The 13402-nt window shown below is 40.2% G+C and overlaps 1 protein-coding gene across 1 annotated transcript in view; it reads left to right on the top strand.

The window, feature by feature from the left end:
• The window catches only part of NTNG1 (netrin G1), a 183901-nt gene extending 172383 nt beyond the window's left edge, over positions 1–11518 (top strand). Inside the window, exon 2 of the mRNA XM_008583426.1 lies at positions 10839–11518. Coding sequence (XP_008581648.1) covers positions 10839–11483 — 645 coding nt within the window. The 3' untranslated portion in view covers positions 11484–11518. The remainder of the gene's footprint in view (positions 1–10838) is intronic.
• The last annotated feature ends 1884 nt before the right edge of the window (positions 11519–13402 follow it).

Below are 13402 nucleotides of genomic sequence, written 5' to 3' on the forward strand. Positions count from 1 at the left end.
GGGACCGGCAACGGGATGGCAACCCTCGGTGTTGCGCCCGCACCTCGCTCAGCCAGTGAGTGTCCGGTCTGTATGTGGGATCCGAACCCTCGGCGGGAGCGCTGCCGAGCTCCCAAGCGGTGCACTGTAGCAGTGCGCCACTGGACCGGCCCTAAATTTTATTTTGTTGATATACAATGTGGTTGACTATTGTGGCCCCTTACCGAAACCTCCCTTCCTCCTCCCTCTCCTCCCCTACCTCATAGCTTTAAGACTGAATTATTCAGGAGGGGAAAAAGGAAAAGTCGACTTTTTTTTTTTTTTTGTCTTTTTCGTGACCGGTAAGGGGATCACAACCCTTGGCTTGGTGTCACCCGCACCGCGCTCAGCCAGTGAGCACACCAGCCATTCCATATAGGATCTGAACCCACGGTGGGAGCATCGCTGTGCTCCCAGCGCCGCAATCTCCCGAATGCGGCATGGGGTTGGCCCGAAAAGTTGACTTTTTGATATGTTGAGTTTGAGATTCCTGTGGATCATTTATGTGGTGTCTAATTAGTAGTTGAATAGAAGGATCTGAAGTTCACATGGATATTACAGCTGAAGATAGATTTTTAGAGCCATCAAACTATGAGTGATAGTTGAAGCTATAAATGTGAATTAACTCATCGAGGGACTTCATATAGAGTTAAAAGGGAAAAGGCCAAAGGATGAGACCATAGGTGAACCTTGGTTTTGTGGGTCTAAAATAGGAAAGAGAACAGGCAGAGGAAAGTGAAGAGGAACAGATGGTGGGAAAGTAAAAAAAAAAAAAAAAATAGTGAAACAGCATTAGGAAAACTAATGGAAATGAAGATTTCATCATTAAGTTAACCCTTCCCATTGACCTTTTCCTGGAACCATCCTTCCTTTTACTCCCCTTTCCTGTAATTGGACTTTCACTGATAATGTGGATTCTCTTATAATTCTTTTAAATAGAGTCTGCTCCTTCTCTCATAGCCTTAAATACAGTAATCCAAAAAATTGATACAACATTTGAAGACAACTTATCTTTTATCTCTGAAAGCCCTTTGTTTCCCCATAGCAGGTATTTATTTACACTCTTTCTTATCATGAGGGAGTAGTCTACTGAACAGCTTATCTTCTCTCAAAACCAAAGTAAAACATTTTTGCTTTATTAAAGTCAACATTTTCCCTTATTTTAACCTCTAATATGATCTAGCATCCTCCCACTCAAATCTGCTTTATTTACAAATGAGATACACACCTACTTAACAGCTGGTGTTCCAGGTAGTGGTAACATCCTTGGGTCTAGTATACATTATTAAAGTCAACATTTTCCCTTATTTTAACCTCTAATATGATCTAGCATCCTCCCACTCAAGTCTGCTTTATTTACAAATGAGATACACACCTACTTAACAGCTGGTGTTCCAGGTAGTGGTAACATCCTTGGGTCTAGTATACATTGAGTATTGGCTACCTGTATGAGCTAACATGGGCACAGTCCTAGGTCTTTGCTTCTTTATCCCTACACTTTTCCCCCCAGTATGCTCATTCATTCTCGTTTTCAAATAAAAGTGAAATCTTTGTAAGCTAATGTTTCGTAAATTTATCATCTCCTGCCTGACCCTTCCTTAGAGGTCCAAACCCATAGTAACCTGAAAGTCTCAGTGTCTAGAGGGGCAGTACAGCAGAGAGGTTGACAACATTGACTCTGTTGACTGATTTGCCTGCACTTGTGTCCTGACTCTGAGATTACTAGCTGTGTGATTCTGAGCAAGTTATTCAAACAATTCGTACTTCAATCGCCTTATCTGTAAAACAAGGCAAATAATAGTATCTACCTGGTGTTGCTATAAAGATTAAGTGTATTAATATGGCTAAAGAATTTAATGCAGTGTCACATACATTGTAAGCACTACATAAGCTTTACTCTATTGTATGTCTCCCCAGAATATCAAATTTAACATTTCCAACCTTGAACTCTTGCTCTCCCCACATTCTAAGCATGGTCTTCCACATCTGAGTAATAAGTATCACCAAACAACTACTTGGACGAATCAGAAACCTAAAGAACTGCTCTTTACCACTTCCTGGTCTTCATCTCTACCTCATATCTAATCCTGCCGTGAATATTAAGCAGATGTATAAAGCTCCATTGATTCTCCTTTTAAAATATACTTTCAATCCATTTATTTCTTTCCACTTCCACTCCTTTCATCCTCGGTCAAGCCATCATCATGTCTCACTCGAGACTAGTAAGCCACCTCCTGATTGCTCTGTTTCTGCTCCCTACCCCTTATGGTCCGTTATCAGCACAGAAGACAGAAAGAACATCAAAAATGTAAATGAGATCATGGCAGGCCTCCCCCTGGAAACCCACCCAGTGCTTTCCATTCCACGTAGAGTAACAGCCAGAGTCCTTATCCGGTCTTCAGGCTCGTGCATGATCACGTCTCCACCTGCTTCCCTCAGTTCATCCCATCTGCTCACCCTCTAGCTCATGATGCAGGATCAATCACTCTCTGTCAGTTCCTGTAAAACCCCAAGTTCTAGTCCAGTGTGGGAGCTGGCATTTGTTATTCCCTTTCCCTAGAACGATCTTGCTCCCAGACTCTAGTCCCTCCCAGCCTCTAGACTCTTTATTCTTTCTCACTTTTTGGGTCTCAATTTAAATGTTACCTCCTAAAAAAGTCCTTCCCCTACCACCTAATTAAAGTCTCCTCACTATTATTTTCTTTCGTAGAGCTACATTGTTTCTCTTCACCATATTTATCTTCATTTATAATTATATAATTGTTTACTTCTTTAGAGTCTGCCTTTCCAACTAAACTGTAAGCTTAATTTAAATAGGGACTGAGTTGTTTTATTTACCACACTACACCCAGTATACAGCACAGTGTCTGACATATACAGACATTAAATAATATTTACTGAATGAATGAATGAATAAATGAGTAAATGATCAGAGTACTTATGAACGAAGTACTCTTTTGGGTTCAAGAAAGCCTTCTTCGACTCTGGAGATCAAAAAAAAAGGGCACTTCTTCAGGAAAACCACCAAAATAAAGATGATGTTAATATGTTTCCCTAATGCCCAGGTTGGGAGTACTTATTTAAAAGTAGCTGTTCCTGTGTCCATCCTCAGAGCCAGAGAATTAGACTTCTGAGGCTGGGTCCTCAGAATCAATGTTGTAATTATGCCCCAGGTGACTCCAATGCACACTGGATTCTGTTACCACAAGAATAAATGACATTTCTAAAAAATGTTAGTGTTCCAAGTGCTGTCTTCTACCTGGAAGTCCCAAGTATGGCAAACATCATCCAGATTGCCATCGGGTGGAGTACAGCCAATATTTTCCCTCTACTAGGAATTTGATGCTGGGATGGTTAAACTCTCAGTTCTCAGTCTTGAAAAGACTAGTTTTATTGCAACCAGTTCAAGGTGGTTTGGATGAAATCACATGCAGGAGGGTTATGGAATGGAATAAATTATTACCAAGGCTTCCAGACTCCTCTTCCTCCATACTCTTGTTCAGCGGGTTTTAAAACATACCTCCAAATCTACCCCAAACATGAAATACCTTTGCGTTTTTTTTTCCAAAAAACGCTTGCAAATTCTTTTTACATCTTACTCTATAAAATGTCTGTCTGTTTTTTTAATATAAAATTACATTTAACTATGTACAACAGAATAAAATGGACACTCTAGAAAGTTGCACTGTGTTGTTTGTGACTCTACTTACCCTCAAGGACACACAATACTCTCTTTAGGAGCATGAGTAACACATCTGAGAAACACGTGATTATTCCCTGTATATATCTAATCTCCACACTAAATTGCAAACATATTATTTCTGTGTTCTTCACGATGTTTTTAACATTGGTGTTGATTGGTATCCAATAACAGCTAATGAATTTGGAAAAGAGGAGTTTAAAAGAAATAAGGAGTATGAGAAATCAGGATGTCATCATTGTGGGGGAGTGCCACATTAGGAAGTTCTCTTCCTGCCTCTCATGATCAAGTGATCACTTGAGCAGAGGATGCTTTTGGGTCTTCCAGACTCTCTCAAAACCAGTGGCCTTCAGCAAATGGACTCAAGCAGGTCTTGGACTTTCTTTCTCACGTGAGAGAAGAAGGAACCTGTTTTTGAGCATCAGGTCAAGACTCAAAATGCTCAAACTAACTCCCATGATGCCTGATGGTATCAGGACTCGGAATATTTCCACCTCAATGATATTTTAATTCCCCTGCTTTCTCTCAAGTTGCTTTATCTTAGATGCTGACAGCCCATTTCAGTTTTGTTATTAACATTTTAGTATTTGTATTCTGACCTATTTTAAGACTATTTATACAGCAAAATACTGTATAATCACTTGTAAGTGATTTTTAAGAAAATAATTTTTAAAAAGCAATTTCCTTACTACTTACAATAATGCCCCCTTAGTACAGTGCTGTTCTGTAGATATTCACTTTCAGCCCCACCTGATTCTGTTAATGTTTATTTCTTCTACAGTACGTGCAAGGTAGTGATTTAGATTGCTATATAGGAATCAATTTTTGTGGCTTGTGGCTTGAGAATGTATTTGGCTCCTTCTTAGAAACTTGGTTTTCTTGACCTCTGCGGCCTTCACCAGTTTGAAAATCCTAACCATCATCCTCTGTGGGGATTTACACGGGTGTCTGTTATGGACCATAATCTGTGATGTGGCTTCCAGTATTCTTACTGCAGAAAGGTTAAGCCCTCCTGTCTTTATTCCTGAGTTAAAAAGTCCACAAGGTGTTAGTATTGCCAGGGAGCAGATTGAAACAAGTGACAATTTCAATCAGGCCTTAAGCCTGTGTCCATGCCGGGGAGGAGTCTGTGATGAACAACGGCTTCCATTACACAACAGGGCAGTCAGCTTTCAACTCCAGAGTTACAAAAACAAAACTCTTTATCCTGTACTAAGCCTCTTAGGATGGCCATATTTTACAGACTAAAATTTGGGACACATGCTCTGACAAATACATAGGTACTTCTGTCACAGCAGTTTTGGAGTATCTAATGTTGGGATAATCCCATAGTATTCGGGCTTTATTGTTACCAAATGTGTACCCCACATTGGGACCCAACATACCAATTCACAAAGCAGGTTACAAAATGAGACTGCACGGCCATTTGCAGAGATCACTGCCTTTGGCGTCCTAAGGGGCAGTTTTGGAGTATCTAATGTTGGGATAATCCCATAGTATTCGGGCTTTATTGTTACCAAACGTGTACCCCACATTGGGACCCAACATACAAATTCACAAAGCAGGTTACAAAATGAGACTGCACGGCCATTTGCAGAGATCACTGCCCTTGGCGTCCTAAGGCCCAGCGGGTAATTCAAAAACAAGCTGCTTTGTGGCCCTTTCCTGTCCGAGGATACACAGTCTTTCTGTATAGCTGTGGTCATGGGGGCCAATATGTCTGTACTGTGCTGATATTTCTCTTTCATACTTCTAGAAGAGCTGTCCACTATTTCATATTGTACTTGCATCTGGTTCTGACTTCTCTCTTCTTCTCTCCATTACTAGTAACAAAGCTATAAGACATGAAGAGGGCACCTCAGCATGACTTGAACATCAGCTCTCAGACTCAGAGTAGCCTGAGTGTTTCAGAAAGGTCATGAAGTGGGGGCCTTCCATGTTATAGACAAGCAAAAATCTGGCAGCAGAAGGACTTGGGGCAAGGAGGGGTGGCCAGGAAGTCCCAAGAAAAGACTGGGAGTAGGAATTCCTCCAGCAAAAATTATACCTCTGATATAAAGGAGTCAATCACCAGCCTCCCAGAAACTGTTCTGCTTGGTTGGCTCCCAGGGAGATGGAGTGAAGGAAGAAAGAAAGCCATCTGCCCAAGACAGTGCCCCAGCCTGGCAGTGTAATCATGGTGATCATGTTTTGTCTCTCTGAGGAATGAGTAATTGACTGTGCCACCAATTTTTGCACCCTTTTAAAGGCTTTGCATTGGCCAAGCCCTAATGGCATGTATTTCAGAATCATAACAAGAACAGTTTGGGAATACCATCCCAGAATTCTGCCTCTTGCCATTGTGTCTTTTTTGACTATCACTTATCAATAAAACAAGCAAGAGTGAGCCAGATGCAAATGGGTGTAAGGCACTGTTTTTCACGATCGGTTTAAGTGTTAATCCAAATGCTTCTTACAACCACTTGTAAGTACATGCCTGCTTGGCATGTAACTTACAGTTCAGTAGCAAATCTTCCATGAGAATTCCTTTCATTTCCAACTGTCATTCCCGATAGTTTGCCAATAGGTAAAGCTTGGAAGGGTAAGGTCAAATGATAGCAACCCCAAGTGTTATATCAGTACACCTTATGTAGGACTTTTTTTTTTTTTTTTTTTAATTCTGAAGGGCCTAGGAGATCTTAGGTGAAAGGATGTTTATATCAGAGTCACTTGCCAGAAGAAAGACACTTCCATCAATAGAAACAGTAAAAGCATGTCTCAGATTTTATTTATCCCTCTAAATTCTGAAAGCACATTAAGGAAGAATAACAGCATTCCTTATTGGCTACAAATTGCTAATTAGTAACTAACTTCAATTTTCCCAGAGGTAAAATATTAACATTTTTTAAATGAAATTAAACATCACAATCTTCTTCTAATTGTTATAAAAATATTTAGCAGCAATATCTGTTTAATTATTCAGGAATCTCTTAGTAATATAAATATTATCAGCATAGTCATAAATATGTTCTGCTTTGTCCATAGACAATCAGCTATGGATCTGTTGCTTTAGGATTTAAATTAAGATCTATTTAAGGCTGCCTGCTGGCCACAAAATAATTACTTACCTTGCTAATGCCTGAATCTGTTACATTTAGCAGTCAGAAGTGTTCTTTGTTTTCATAAGTAGGGGAAAGTTGCTTTTTCTTGTATAAATTTCATTGTTGATGCTATTAAAGAGGATTAGGGTGGGGTTGAAGTAGTTGAAAATTTAATTAATCTAATCCTTTTAACAGGGATTGTTTTCATATTGATAATTCTCTGTAATAACAGTATTACAGATCACACCATGTGAAATATTTACACTAAATATTTTAGCATATAATCTCTTCTCCAGCTTTCTCTTTTGGGAATGGTAAGATTTTCAGCTTCTGAGGCTTTCTTTTTTTCTTCTTCCTTTCTCACCTAAGATACAGGGATGAAAATGAAATCTCCCCTCCCCCCTTTTTTTTTTGCTTTCCTCTGCTAATTTTCTCTTAATGTCCTTGTCTCTGAGTAAATTATGTTAATGGCCATCAAATCATTAATCTCCTAAAAAGCATGAGTGCTATGAAATAAGAGCAGTCAAATTGATTTTTTTTTTTTTTGTATCTACAGTCATTTGGTGCAGTCTCATTTGAAATGATTTGTTTATCCATCAACTTCAATAAATTATTGTGCTGCTGAAAATATCACTAAGACTAGAGTCAGATAAAGGATGAAACTGTCATTCTGGTCAACCTTCTCTGATCATCTCCAGTGTAAATTCGGAATTGTTCTTAATCTGCTCAAATGTCACAATATTGGGGAGACCTTCATTGACCTTCCCAATATAAAATTATAATCACTATCCTCCCAAAGCCATCCCCTCCTTTAACTGGCTTTTTCTCTATGGAAGTTATCATCAGTTAACATTGTAAAACATTATATGTTTGTTTGTTTAGTGCATCTCCCCCAGCTAGGATGGAAGGGCCACAGAAAGCAAGGACTTGGATTTGTTTACTGCTATATCTTTTATTTATTTATTTATTTATTTATTTTTAATTGCTTGTTTACTGCTATATCTTGAGAGCTAAGCCAAGTGCCTTAAATATAGTAATATAGTAGGCAATCAATAAACAATTGTTGAATGCATGAAAATTTTCTCTCATTTTTTGGGTGTCTAAAGCACCAGATCTGTGCAAATCAGTGAAAAACTTGATATAAATATGGGCATTTACCCTGAGCTGTCTGTCCCGCTGAGCACCAGTGGAAGGGTGCTCCTGCAGAACAAAAGCAAAGGCCCAGTGCTTTCTGTGGCCATGCCTTCATTAAAGGGCTAAAACTGAGTTGTGCTGTCTGTTTGATCACCACATGCTTACAATTTTAAGAGTCATACAAGGCAGAGAATCTCAAAGGATGCCCTCCAGGACAGGATGCCCTCTAGGACACTACTTCTGTAGAATATAAGTAGGGGTTACTAAACCAAAAAGGGGCTCCATGATCAAATAAGTTTATGAAACTAGGTATTATGTAAAGCTAAGCAAGGTTCTTAATTTCAAGGTATCTCAGATGTATGGTAATGTTCATTAGGGCTCTCCAAGGAAAGAAGATCTTAGTCTGTGTTTCCCAAACTCATTTGTTCTTAGACATTTCCTTTCTACCAGTCAACCCTGTTTCTAAGCAGGGTTACAACACAGGGAACTCCATTGACTTGGGAACTGAACAGGCCAGGCAAGGATAGGAGGAGCAGTTCTGGTTCTGCCTCTTGTTCTCTTTGTTATGTGACCTTGGGCAAGTTACTTAAAACTTCTCTATGCCTCAAATTTCCTCTTCCTTAAGGTAGGAATGAAAAGGATCACCCAGGATAATGTACATAAAGTGCCTGATGCATGTTTGCTAACTGAATGGTGGTTATTGCCAACACCTTTTATTGAATGTAGGAATGAATCCCTTTTGGACAGCTTTCTTCATTCACATCTTTAAGACAGGTTTGTTAGTATTGACTCATCCCCAGAATCAGTCTGATATGCCTCCTCCAGTGGTCCCAGCACACTGTCCTCATCTGAAAAGCTCTGTGAACAAATGCTGTCTCTCAACACGACTTTATACAAATGTCTGATAACTCACTCTGGAGTATTCCACAGAGTTGATTCCCTTTGTTTCCCTACCTCTGACCCCAGTCAAAGATGCTTTTGTCAAGAAGGTGGTAGCATCCAAGTTAATGACTGTGCAGATGGCTTCATGCTGACAGATTTTGAAGTGACCATATTTTCTCAGTAAATTTCAAATGAAGGTGTGATTTGTGCAAATCTGACCCCTCCCAGTAAAATGCACATTTACATATATTTAGAATTTATAAATCCTGACAGATTCCACAATATTTATAGCCCTCCATAAAAAGCCTTTGCCAGTTTGCAGAGCTTTGAATTTGGCTCTCTGGTATGCTTAAGAGAGTTTAAATAATAATAAATTTGGTGATTTATTCCACCTAGAACAGAAACTTATTTTCCCCCCTTGGCTCATTTTGAAGGGGATACTATAAATAGTGCCACAGACGCTGGGATCAGGAATAGGGAACTGAAATTCTTGAGATAAGTACAGAAACATTTCCATTATCACTGATTCTTTGAGTATATTTTTAAAACAGTTCTGTTCTTCAAATAATTACCTTCTCTCCTTTCTCCTGCCCCATCTCAATTATACTTGAGTCCCCCAAACCTGTTGCCAGCTTTAGGATTCAGTTGCATTAATGGGAAAGAGAGTGGAAGAGCTGACGAGGTAGGAGGTAGGAAAAGTTGCCTCTAGGGAGGCCAAAGCAATTCTCCAATGTTCATCTTATATTTCACAGACATCAGCTAGTAACTGAGTGTCAATTTCTAAAACATAAATTCTTTATTTGAGACCTAGGTCATGCATCCTCATAGTTCATGAAAAAGAAAAAAAAAAATATATATATATATATATATATAATTATAGTTACAAGAGAGAAAGCCTAAGGACAATGTCACCCATTCAATGCTTATAATTACCTACAACAGGATAAGAGAGAAGTACTTGAACAGTTGACTCCAAATGATAGTATTTGTTTTCTTAAAACCCAAATAAACAAAAATCTGGGAACCAGTCATTTACCATAGACTCTGCTGATGAAAGCTGAGAGCAGCCATTTAGTGTAGCGTAAGCAGTGTTATAACTTGTGATATACCAAGGAGATTTATTTCCAGCTTCTTGTTTGAGTGGGCTGTGAAGGAAGTAGCCTTTGTTAGAGGGAGAATATTAACAATAACTGACATCCACAGAGAGCCACCTATGGGCTGGCACAGAGCAGCAAACACATCAAGTGGCTGTGCTTTGATGTGGGCCACCCTCCTAATGCAGTAGTGGGTTTTCTCGTCCTGCTAACTTGGAACACACTTTCCTGAGCAATCCCATTATCTCTAGCTAATATAATAGGATGGCAGATGTTTGGACCAAGCCCCAGAGCCTGTAGTGTACCACATTTTAATGATTTGTGGTGAACAAAGTAAATGTTTTAAAACCAGACTTTATGAAGCGGGGACCGAGTTAATTATGATGGATTTGAGGCGAAGCCAAGAGAAGCTGAGCATTGTATGAGGGTATTGTCTCCCAAACAGGACACAGGTATCTACAGTTCATTCCTAATTCTAAAGCTTTGCTTGAAAAATGACATTTTAAAGACAGTGCTTTTAAGGAATGTCCTTGAGGCAGAGAGGGATTTCCCTTGATTCTCTATAGCATCTTTCTAAGAGGAAGCGGAGGTACTGAGCTGTTAGACAGTTGCTCGGTGTCTTTGTCCTTCTGTGACCACATGATGGGTCTAACGCATATGGGATAAATAAACTGTTTTCATTTCTTAAAGCCCGTGGAAGGAAACAAGACAGGAAAATTACCATATGAATTTTTCTTTTTCTTTTCTTTTTTTTTTTTTTTTTTTTTTTTTTTTTTTTAAGGTATTAAGGAAAATTCAGTTAGGTCCAATACAAATGATCACTGAAAACAGGTTTTCTTTTTCTTTCCTAGCCTCTCTGGCTCGGCCACACCTAGGGCAGGCCTTATGTGGCGCCAGTGCTTTGACGCAGCCTGTTTTCTTCTTCCTCAGGGCAACCCCTACATGTGCAATAACGAGTGCGACGCGAGCACCCCCGAGCTGGCGCACCCCCCCGAGCTGATGTTCGATTTTGAAGGAAGACACCCCTCGACGTTTTGGCAGTCCGCCACTTGGAAGGAGTACCCCAAGCCTCTCCAGGTTAACATCACTCTGTCTTGGAGCAAAACCATCGAGCTCACAGACAACATAGTCATTACCTTCGAGTCGGGGCGCCCGGACCAGATGATCCTGGAGAAGTCTCTGGATTACGGGCGCACGTGGCAGCCCTATCAGTACTACGCCACGGACTGCTTGGACGCGTTCCACATGGACCCCAAGTCCGTGAGGGACTTATCCCAGCACACGGTCCTCGAGATCATTTGCACAGAAGAGTACTCCACGGGGTACACGACCAACAGCAAAATCATCCACTTTGAAATCAAGGACAGGTTCGCGTTTTTCGCGGGACCTCGGCTGCGCAATATGGCTTCGCTCTACGGACAGCTGGACACGACCAAGAAACTCAGAGATTTCTTTACAGTCACAGACCTGAGGATAAGGCTGTTGAGACCAGCCGTTGGGGAGATATTCGTCGATGAGCTGCACTTGGCGCGCTACTTCTACGCGATCTCAGACATAAAGGTGCGAGGAAGGTAAGAGAACGTCTGTCTGCCTGGAATGGAAATGGGTGTGTTCAGATAAAACGCAGGTGGGTTGGTCCCACAGCTGTCAAGTGGCCCTTGTCGATTTCTACTGCAGCGTTTTCTCAGGAACACCGGTGTAGAAGTAGGTTCTAAAGGCACTTGAAACCCTTGGACTCAGCAGTAATTTGTAATCCCAGACTTGCTGTCATTGAACCTGGCAGGATTCTTTAGAATTGAAACAAAAGGAAGACAAAAATGAAAACAAAAAGCTTCTTATTTGAGATGAAAGAACTCCTTGTGTCAGGAGGTGATTGAAGTCTTTAAGGCAATGAAGCTGGGGGAGCAAAGCCAGTTGCTCTATAAAAGGACTGAAAAACAAGAAATGCATCTTATTGTTTTCGAATGCAAGAGAGGGTTTCAACAGGGCACAACAATCTGTTTATGTTTTGTTGTATAGCACGAAGGAATTCTGGAAATGAAAGTTGTATTTGCTTTTAATTTATTAAATCGGAACCAAAAGCATCTAGGAAACAATGCAATTGCTAAAGAGGGACAAGGTCTACTTTTCAAGTTTTGGGATGTTATTACGTTAAAAAGATATACTAGCGTTAAAAATATGGGCCTGAGTCAGGCTCCCTTCATTTCGTAGATCAGTTACAAATGGACCAGAGTTTGAACGCAGTAATAGTCACAGTCAGGGATACCTTTGGTTTTAATAATATACCAGAGACACAATAGAGCAAGTTGCCAAGAATGTTGAAGAAGTTTAAATTAAAAACTTGAATAATGAGAATCAGGACCACCAACATAGAGGCTGTCAACCATCTTTTTAAGTGTGGTATATTATCAGAATAACCAACTGATGAGAGTGGAAGGCTGAGATAGTGAGTGGAAAACTAAAGAATGGAGAATCCAGCAAATGAGAAAAAGGGAAAGACGTGCAAAGCAATACTAGGCCAATGAAAATACCACGATAGTTTTAAACCAAAATATGTGAGGATGAGGATATAAACGGCATGTATACCGTATAGGCTTCATTATGCAGTCAAAGAATTTAAACAGATGAGGCAGAATTCAATTTGGGCTTCCAGCATCCCTTAAGCAGCCCAGTCCTCAGAAATTGGAGAACTGTTGAGACTCTCTGGTCTTTCAGAGAGTTGCCTCACCTGTGTGTGCTAAAAGAAAGAAGAAGTCACTGCTGTTAAGGTAAGAACCCTAGTGGACACAGAATAGAGTGGGGGGCTTGGCCTCTCAGAATAGAGTCAAAGGTTTCATAGTCTTAGCTATGGAAAAGGAGCAGAAACTGGTGGCCACCTGCTCGCAGCTTTGTTCTAGCTTCATGATTTTCATGGAAGAATCAGGAATCTTTAACTATGTAGCCTTTTTAAAAATGTTAACTAAGGTCTTGGTGATATATCATGAATATATCTTTAAAGCAAAATAATATTTTTGAGAGAAATAAGCACTGATATAATATTGAGCTTGTGGGTTCCAGAGTATAGAACAGTTCATGTATTATAAGCAGGGTACCATGACAGGGCAATATGGAGCTGTTGCCTTAAACATGTTTGCTATTTGTAGTAGAATAAAGCTATTTTATCATGAACATTTTAACAAAAAATTATCCATTTCCAGTATTTTATTCTTGGAGATATATGATATATGAAAATGATTGATGTTATATTATAAATAATAGCATACACAATGAAGTAACAAGTATTCAATTTATCTACAAGAATAAAGGTCAAGGGCCGGCCCGGTGGCGCACTGCTACAGTGCGCCGCTCGGGAAGCGCGGCAGTGCTCCCGCCGAGGGTTCGGATCCCACATACAGACCGGGGCTCACTGGCTGAGCAAGGTGCGGGAGCAACACGAGGGTTGCGATCCTGTTGCCGGTCCCGGTCCAGTACGGGCGCAACACTGAGGGTTGCAA

The sequence above is a fragment of the Galeopterus variegatus genome, unplaced genomic scaffold, assembly GCF_000696425.1.
Source record: "Galeopterus variegatus unplaced genomic scaffold, G_variegatus-3.0.2 Scaffold2910, whole genome shotgun sequence".
NCBI classification, from domain to species: domain Eukaryota; kingdom Metazoa; phylum Chordata; class Mammalia; order Dermoptera; family Cynocephalidae; genus Galeopterus; species Galeopterus variegatus.